At 40.8% G+C, this 10000-nt stretch overlaps 1 protein-coding gene across 8 annotated transcripts in view; it reads right to left on the bottom strand.

Moving 5' to 3' along the window:
• Positions 1 to 9336, bottom strand: part of LOC122249547 (uncharacterized) — a 9496-nt gene extending 160 nt beyond the window's left edge. Inside the window, exons 1-6 of one of the 8 annotated variants that reach the window (XM_043010512.2) lie at positions 9192 to 9336; positions 4189 to 4424; positions 2706 to 3185; positions 2362 to 2403; positions 1350 to 1430; positions 1 to 1079 (exon numbers count right to left, since the gene is read on the bottom strand). The exon at positions 1 to 1079 is cut by the window's left edge and continues 160 nt beyond it. In XM_043010512.2, coding sequence (XP_042866446.1) covers positions 984 to 1079; positions 1350 to 1430; positions 2362 to 2403; positions 2706 to 3185; positions 4189 to 4424; positions 9192 to 9264 — 1008 coding nt within the window. In that variant the 5' untranslated portion in view covers positions 9265 to 9336 and the 3' untranslated portion in view covers positions 1 to 983. Of the gene's footprint in view, positions 1080 to 1349; positions 1431 to 2361; positions 2404 to 2705; positions 3225 to 4188; positions 4425 to 9191 lie in introns of all 8 variants that reach the window. The other 7 variants (XM_086539027.1, XM_043010513.2, XM_086539030.1 and 4 more) reach the window with 7 other exon arrangements.
• Between the last annotated feature and the right edge of the window lie 664 nt (positions 9337 to 10000).

Genomic DNA, 10000 nt, shown 5'->3' on the forward strand with positions numbered 1-10000 from the left:
CACTATTGCCCATACCTAGCTATGTTAAGCTGGTAGTCATTACTTTAAAACCTGATCTTAAAATTCATCTGATACACCCCTAAACGTCAACCCAAGGACACCTGCAACAATAATCCGAACTGAGAACATTGCAATCCTCCAGCCTTTAGAAGAGGACGACCAATGATAAAAAGGGTATATGGGTAGACTCGCGTCTTGTACCATAAGGACCTAGTTGCGGCATCCCAGGCTCGTCACAGGGCCTACTGGGGGTGAGTTCTTTATCAAACATGTGCATGAGGTTAACTCTTGTGATTTTACACTTTTTTTGGTGGAACCCAACCAGCAACAAACACACCTCAGCACCATGGACTTTCAAGTGAATCAAAATACTTCTTTCATGAGGAATCAGCTGTCTTAAACTTTTTTTCCTTTTTTTTACCACCCATTGTAATCATACAAGAATTGTATAGTCATATTCATATTTATATTAACTATGCTTCATTCCCCACCCATATGACAATAAGTATCGTAGTTATTTGCTGCATGGCGTCATCATTGGTGTTGCGTGACAAAGAAAGGGCCATCATATCGGTGACTCCAACCCTTGGCCGTGGGTTTGTCTGTTCTGGTGTGACCTCTTTGTTACCGGACCCGGAGTGAGGACACGCAAGGTTTTCCTTCTTAGGTGGTCAGAGCCGACTTTCTGGTAACCGGGAGCAACAGCGTGTTGGTTATTAAGCCGCTGCTCTGCATTACTCTGCCCCTTTCTTCCGTCTTGGTGGTTTGTGTGCCGCTGGGGTCCCGGGTGGTGGGTGAGACTCCTGCTAGGCGCGTTTAGGCTTGGGGCGTGGCTCAGCAACAATCCCACCCAACCTTACATTTAAGGCCAGTTTTCAAGGCTGACACTGCATTAGGAGACACGGCGGACCCATGAGTGTCAAACTTAAAAACTAGACTTCTTAACTTTGGTGGCTTGACTTAAGGGGAGTTGGGTTACGGGTTTACGCAGAGCTTTCAGCAGTTGTGTTCTCCACTGGCTGCTGAGGCTGTGCTGCAGGTGCAGCTTGGCCTTCTTGACCTCCCTGCTGTCCCTCTCCCTGTAAATACATAGTTACATTATCATCACAGAATTGTTGTTTGATCAAGAAATATCTATTTCAAGATCCTTTAGTAAAATATAATAGTGACCAACCTATTGTTTGTTCAAAACTAAGAATAAATCATCATAATTCAATTTGTCAGTATAGTGAGAAGTTATGCTAGGAAGGTTCTTAATCTAGAGAAAGCCGTCACAGCAAAACAAAAATACAGTGAAGATCACAAAAACAGAAGGAGGGAGAGAAGCCAAGGAAGCGTGGTGGTCTTACCACTGCTTCCGTGTGAGCTTCTGGTTGCTCTCCCTCAGACTCAACATTTCCTTCTTTACACTCTTCTGCTGATGCTTCAGGCTGAAAAAAGCACATGCAAAGCCTTATTCTAAGCTAGCCATTTGCAAAGACAGGACAGGATATAGAGTAATGGGCATACTCAAGCCAATTAAAACCCACATGGACAAATAGTGTGTTCCAGCTCCCGCATGCAACCTATTCTGTCCTAGGTTCTGACATTTATACAGATAACAGCCTATGAAACTTTGTAAATATCTTGTATAATGGGATCAGGCAATTATCTGCCTTCCATGTTATCATCAACTAGTCATAACTGGGCAAGCATAGCAACCTTTATATGAAAAACAGGTGCACTAGCTATTAAAAAAAAATCCTACTTAAAGCTTCACCTGATCTGCTCAATCTACCATGCATTCCAAAATCTAGAAACCACCTAACTGTTCAGAGATTACTTTATGCAGGAAAGTTAACTGTATGACAGGGTGAAATGTTACCTGGCTATGTTTCAGCCTACACTATTTTTGTAGTATATAAAATGGAGGATTAATCAATAAACTAGATTGTCAACACTGCAATTGTAACTCATGATCCAGGACAACAGCAGGCAAGTATAAACACTAGTATGGAAAACTTTACCATTAATGGAGGGGGTAGAGAAAAGGGGCAACCAACTTTTATGCAATATGAAATTAAATAAAATGGGGAGGGAGAGGTCTCTAGCAAGCACTATCAACCCTTATTTTAAGTAACAAAAAGCAATACTGAAATTCCCAGCCATGGCAAACTTTCAGTTAGTGCCATCCAAAGATTTTTGACTAAGAAAATTAAAGAAAAAGGTCTACACCATCCCGAAAGCTGGAACAACACGAATGATCAAACTAAAGACATTGGGATAAAATAAAAGAAGTGTTGAGACAGCATAACCCCTGTTATGGCCAGCCATGCAACCTGGCAGCCCAGCTGTAAGGGAAAGGTTGAAGGATAAACTTGCCTTCTGTCCCTCAGCCGCTACCTGTGTCTGCGTTTCCGATGTCTGTAAGGCAAACATGCAGTATGAGGACATGCCTTAGTCTAAGGGAAGGACTCCAGATATGACATGCTAGTGTTAATATCTACATAGTCTACACAGTGTGTGGGGAAGTGCAGCTACATCTGCCAGGAGAAAGGAGAGATCATATTTCCATCCACAACTGAAATTTTGGCTAGTTTCCTATTCCATAAATGCCACAACCTCAACATTTGAGGAATGGTTTATGGAGTGGAAGGAGCGAACTCTTCTTTCGAACTTCCAAAACCTATTAGGTGAGCGTGTTGGTCCTGGCCACCACTGCTTACCCTGGTCTCGGGAGCGCCACTGAAGCGACCGCCACGCCCACGCCCACGGCCTCCGCGGCGGAATCTGCGGCGAGGGACCTCCTCTGGGCCGGCCATCATCTCTTGCTGTGGTCGGGGAGCACTGAAGTAGCGGCGGAAGTATCCACGTGGGGTACGCCCTCCTCTGCCCCTGCCGCGGCCTCGTCCCCTTCCACGGCCTCTCATGGGCATGGCTTCTCCCTCCATCATTTCTCCCTCATAGTCGGCATAGCCAGTGTCATAGCCCCCGCGTCCGGCTCCGCGGCCACGACCACGCCCGAAGTAGCGGCCACGGTAGAACCTGCGAGGGGCACGGCCGCGGAATCCACCTCGGCCGCGACCCCTCACCTGTGGTGTGAATTCTCCCCCTCCCTCGACCTCTTCCCCTTCCTCTCCAGGAGCTGCACGACGATAGTAGCGACGGCGGTAGCCTCGGCGTCGGTCTGCTGCGTAGGGCGACCCCTGCAGGGGAACATCACGGTCATGAGCATAAGACGACCCCTGCGGAAGTACACAATGCTACAGAAATCTCGTTCTTTGACTGAGGATGCTTTCCAAGTAATGTTACGATTGCCTGAACAATGACCAATGTATGTTCATGGCTCTTTCCTTTCTTCCACAGGCTCGTCATTAATATATTCACATCCATACAAAAAAGCATCACATTAAAAGTTTGTCAAAAGCAAATACCTGGTCATATTATCCAGCAGTTGCTGCCATACCTTCACAGTAGTTGAGTACCAATGTGCATGCATAGAGGAAACAGCCAAACAATCTTACAAGCTGACACAAATCAAAGGTTTGGCTGAATTGTGAAGGTTTATATCAGACAAGACCAAAAAAGTGGAACTGAAAAGCATTACTTGAAAATATATAATTCAAAACAGGCAATCTAATCTAATGGTGAAAGCAGAAGGGAAAATGTATAAATTAGAAAATACTTTTTTTTACCAAGCAATAAAAATAGGCAAGCACTGATGTGCATAATAGGAACTTAGAGCATCACAAACATGGAGAAACTGAGGAGAGGTTTAAGGGAAACCCTAAGGTGAAAATTACAAGAAATTGGGATTTTGGGCAAACAAAGGGGGGCGAGGGAGAATCATTTGATGCATTAACTGAAGAAAATGGGAAATAACATGCAGGGGGAATTAAAAGTGAAAAGTGAGAAACCTTTAAAATTACAAAACGAGGAGTGCTGAAAAGTTATCATCCCTTTTTTGTTCATTAATCATGTTATCACACTGACACTCCATCCTTATCATGCACTAGCTAGGAGGGAACACTGAATTATCCTGACTCAAAAGCAACACAGCAATAATAAATCTAATATCTAAAGACAGGCTAAAAGGAAAGGGAGATGGAAAATTAAAAAATTGTGAAAGCCGCAAAAAGAGGTTTGCAGTACATGCCCATATAAATGGGTACAGGCACTTGTAAAACAAGGCCTTATGGTTATGCGTACCTTCACAGCCTCTCCACCAGGCCCAGTGACATTGGCAGCCTCGTTGCCCTTCTCGCCAACCACAACGTCGAACTCCACCTCCTCTCCGTCGCCCACTGAACGCACGTACTTCCTGGGATTGTTCTTGGTGATGGCTGACTGGTGGACAAACACGTCCTCCTTGGTGTCATGCCGGTTGATGAAGCCGTAGCCACTCTTTACGTTGAACCATTTCACAGTGCCGGTTACCTTGGTGGCTGGAAGATGAGAGGGCACAAATATAGTACAATGTTTAACTAGATTATATAGTCTTTGAGCATTTATATTGACTATGAAGTCTCAAAATATGTCCAGTTACTTTTTTTTCATTATTTTTTTTCTTCTCTATCTTACTGCATTCTTATGCTATCACAATTTTTTACATGTGTAAATTCACCAATATATTTGAATACATAATAAACAAGACAAAAAATAATCCCACTATGACCATCTTGTACTTCCCAATACAAGTAATATTTTTTTCCAACAGATACTGCAATTTGCTTCCAAAATTAGACAATGTTGCACCATTAATATTTACATTTGCCTTATGAAGACCACTTACAAGAAATACTAATTAGAGTGACTATCCAAACATTCCTAAACTCATAACCATGCAGTTTTCCAGAAACTCTGATCTATACATATACATATTTTTAGGTGGCCATTAACCCTTTGATGACGGTGCGTCACACCCGTGTGACACGGCTAAATGGCCGATGACGGGGCGACGCACCAGTGACATTCCTGATGCAATATTGCATAGGCCCGACGTATGGGGTTTCCACTTATTGCTGGGCCCATCGGGATAGGGTTAAGTTTAACATCTTACCCTTCTAGCATGTGTTTGATGAAAATACTTGTTTTGGCAGTGCCACCCTTGCTTGATTGGATACCATTTGTAACATCAACTGTGATTCATTACTCGGAGGAAAGCACAGTTGCAAAAGCCATGGTAGAGGGAGATTGAAGAATTGGTAAAGAATAACATGAAGTGCTTTATACTTAACTATACTAACAACTTTCGAGTTATTGATTCTTAGCAACCATCTTGTTAAATTAAGACCTGCAACTCTTGATCATTAAGATGCAACTTATAACTATAGTTAATACCTAACTCAAAGCACATGAAAATAATTAACTATTCTTAAGACTAATATGAATGGGGTTCTCTGGATATCTATAAATAAATTACTGCAATAATTTATGATAATTTTACTCTTCCATCACATGTAAAATTAAGTTTTAATGACCAGCAGATGCAAAAGACATCCCTATGCCTGGGGTTTTATTAGCGAAAGAAATGCAGAATATAAGACATATGCATGTACCATAAGTCAATTGTCAGCATGGAAAATCAATGGCATAGTTAGTCTATTTCATCTGGGAAAGTTAATACATTGGATAGGCAGTGATCAATTCTAACTGTTAATCTGAAAAGAAAATGGCCCCATCAGGCTAAGTAGTGTAATGGATATTTAGTATAACACTGGCTTTTAAGTAATAGACTTGTTAGCAACTCAATGGCTGAAAATCAAACTATTAAATTAGCATTTCTACACAGAATTTTCATATTTGACAAACTGGAAAAAACATAACTATGCTCCACGGGTGATAATACACAGAGTCACTTAAACCCATTGCATATGCGAGTCATGACAAACACATCGGCACAATTTAGGCGCCTAAAAGACGGAAGTCAATGTATACATGACGCGACATCAGGCTCTGCTAACAGTTGAAGCGCACAGCCATGAAGTATTATGTCTGTAGTAGCGCTAGCTCCAGAGCTGCAGGGTTCTAAAGTCAGCCTAAACCCACATTTTATGATGGATTTAGGGAAAGGTATTGTTTGGGCTAATCTGCACTACCCAAACGGTGGAGAAAACACTTTCCTGTCCCTCTAATTTTTAGCCGGTGCCGCTAGTGTCGTTGGCCTCCTGTCCTGACCACCAGTTAGGTCATTAGGCGCCCTGTCTGCAATGGGTTAAATCTATGCCTTGCATATAACAAATTAATGTCTTATGTACTTCAATGTTTCCTTATTTTGCCACAAACCAAGTTAACCCCTAAATACCTTAATTCCTCATTAACTAGTAAAAATCCCACAGTAACAATTCAACCTGTATCTCCTCTTCTTACCAAGGGGAAAATCTTGTTAGCTCAATTTCACATCAGAAAATGTAAATTAAAGAAACTTTACAAAAACTTTTAGAAAATACAATATGCATAATATACGTTATATACTACTTAATTACCATATACTAATACATATATATTAATGAATATTGTCATGAAGCTCTGGCATACTAGGAGACCACTGTAGGGGGGGGGGGGGGGGATGATGAGCTAAGTGGTCAGATGGCCATTTTCAAAGATTACACACAATACAATCTGGGACATACATTTTTTATACAAATTTCTAAAAATATGGATTGCACACAGAGTTAAGATGAATTACAAAATATACTTATATATATTCATAACATGATAAATGTAAAGACATTTAAATTCCAAAAACTAATCTCTGCTGTCTTTTTACAAGTTATCATTGTCATTATGTGTTACCCAAAATTTAAGATATTACAGAACACACATTACAGAACATAAATTTCATGCGCAAAAGCTACTTCCAGCTTTTTAAATTATTGTACCCATCAAAATTTGTTTTACTTGATAAAATTGCAAACTCAATAGCTTATAATACGTCAGGTAAAATCAGACGAAAAGGTCAGTAACAATTAACTTGGATGAAAACCAGTGGGTAACAGGAATTTTCCAAAATAATTGCACGGCTTAGAATTGCTGAAAATTACCCGACATATAATCCTGAATTTTAACACTACTTACATAGAAGTTTGATCAGTGAATATAGTGATTTTTTTTTGCAAATCTAACTCCACCACTGTCTTAGTTGTGAAATAAATGCAAATAATCCCTCATGTATACTGTGGCAAGATAAACTAAAAGACCTCCAAAGCCATTTGTCAATCATAGAATCACCCCAAGCACTACTTTGTTATAACTTTGTAATAATGGCTTGTTGAAAGTGTAATGGAAGTGGGAGTGGCAACTGATCGACATAGCACCACTACCTGGCAAAACTCAAGATAGTCGACTTTCCAACCCTTAAGGCAAATTTAAAATGAATTTGGAATAATCCCAGTTGGAGAGCCACCAAGGGAATTTTCAAAATTTCCTAAAAGGTACATTGAGATCCCTCCCCTAATAATTTAATTTACCCACACACACACACAATTACTTTGCGCGCCTCAAGAAATCTCTTGGCAGGAAACCGAGGGTTGGAGGTTTGTTATTTTTTGCCAGAACATTTAAAAGCTCTGGCTATGCCATCACTACAATTTTATCTTGTAGATTAAGCTGTTGATGCATGGTGTGTATCTGTGTGTGTACACTGTCCACTATGGTTCTATTTTATTACCACCCCTCCACACAATAGCTCTACAAGCATTTATTTGAGAGTCAAGTTGTAGGCTTTTCCCAATCCCACCCATTCACCCTTGTCCGTATGTTTATGAAAATTTAATGATAATCGATATTTATAATTAGATGAACAAATATAGCAAGGGTAAAAATTTAAAAATTACCAGGTGGACGGAATTGGTTATCTGGTGGTCACCCCCAACACGTATTTGCTCACTGTGGTTCTCATGCCTATCTCGGATGGCTTGCCTAGATTACTAACTTCATGCTAACTTTAACTCCTCCATTTTTGCTTTTAATCATATCTCAAGTTAGTCTAAATGATACCATGCTAAAGTGCAACAAATTTTCAATAAAATATAACCCAAAGGCATATAATAACCTGTGACCAAGATAAAATTCTATAATAATATGAACTCGAACTTTGCGACAAGAAAATTGTTTGGGCCGTGTTCTGCTGATGACGCGCTGCACTTTGGCATCATATTATTGCCAAAGCTTTGGATATTAATTAAATCTTAAGGAGTTTAAATTAAATTATATTCAAGGCTAGCCTTCCCAAAATGGCGCAACAACAAGTCGAGTGACGCGTTTTGGACAGAATCGCTAAACACTGTCAGTAAGCCAGCAGCACCAAAACAAACCACCCTAATAAAACAATATAAAGCTCATAGGCCTCTCTAATGATACAGTTAAGTATAAAACCAGTCTAAACTCTGCCTTCTTAGAATTAATGTGAAGATGATTTGTTGACCTTTTCTAAAGCTTGAAGTATACTATCCCTAGTAATTACCTGGCACCACACCATTGGGTTGGACAAGACAGTAGACCTAACACTGACTACAAGACTATGACGACTATTAAGATTGAACAAAACCAACAAAAATCACACGAAAATATTCACCACCCAAACGTGGCCCAGAGTTGACCCTACTCTACCCTAGTAGCTACCCTCAAACTTTGCATGGAACACTAAATGAAAAAAAAAGACATTAAAATTACCATCGAACTTTAATCAGGACCTGGATAAAAGTATTATTTCGATGACAATCCACCACTTTACTCTAAAACACGCCGCTCCAAATAATTACAATCTAACTTCATTAAATCGTAGCAACTCGCAAATATACAATTTAACGAACTTCAGTGACAACCTCGACCTTTAATTTCCTGAACTTACCTCTGCACGTGCCTAAATTCCCTCATTCTCCCCAGTCGGAGTATAAAATCCATTTTCCACAAATGCACATTGAGGAACACGATAAAAATACACACGAAAGAGGCGACAGTGGTAATTCACTTTTTTTCTTCCATTATATCATTTCGTCTTTTCCAACTTCCAACCACGAGGGGAATTGGCACACAGTCCCGGCAGTGAAATACAGCCAGCCAGGCCCTCCATGGGGCACGAGAAGCCCAAAAACTCACCGTAACCTCAGACTCGCCAGAAAACACCACGTGCTCAACACGCCATGACTCTCCCTCTCTCCCGCCGGTCGCACTCACTTCTCCCCTTATTTCTCTCGTTCCCTCCCACTTACCAAGGACTTCTTTCTCCTTAGCAGGTGCCTTGGGTTGTTCTTCAGGCTTGGCTTGTGTCTCCGGGTCCGCCATGGTGGTACAGATGGAAAATGGGTGGTTCTTTGGGTGAATCCCCCGTCCCTGATGTTTTCCTACACTCGGCTCTTGCTCTTCCAGCCAACACGGCACGAGGGGGCTGCTAAGACACCTCAGGCGCACGCTGATTGGTCCGTTTCTGCCCAGACGCCTTGTCTCCCCGCTTTCGATTGGCTCTTGAGGTGTCCTCTCCCTAAGCGGAGTTCTGATTGGTCGGAGAAGCTTGTACTGGGTTCGCTTTAGCTTTTGAGAGATTCGGATTTTCTCAAATTTTTCGATTGAGAAAATGATCGTTCTCAATAGAGTTGGTCAGATATAACAATTGGTAAATGCGAGGCAGAATAATATCTACAGATACATTTTTTATTGAAACGAGGGAAGCCATATTGCCTTTGGGTACACACAGAGATCGGATTTCTTTCGTTTTTTTCTTCCACACCCTGATCTGAACTCATAAATTTTATTGAATTTTAAGGATAATTACATATAGAGTATAGGTATCCTTCTTACTTTAACGGAACGTCTCGTAAGTATTTATTATCATTTAGTTTAAACCACGCACATCAATAATTAAAAACATTATCAAATTATGTCTTCACAGGGTCACATCATAGCTTGGCAGCAATTGCATCAGTTTTATCTCGTATTTTTCTTAGTGTATGAAAATATTTGCATGAGAGTAACACTGAACGGGTACAGAGTGAGAGGGTTTCCCAGCTAATATCGATTTTAA

This window comes from Penaeus japonicus, unplaced genomic scaffold, assembly GCF_977035675.1.
Source record: "Penaeus japonicus unplaced genomic scaffold, GWHDUDI00000001_assembly GWHDUDI00000008, whole genome shotgun sequence".
NCBI lineage: Eukaryota > Metazoa > Arthropoda > Malacostraca > Decapoda > Penaeidae > Penaeus > Penaeus japonicus.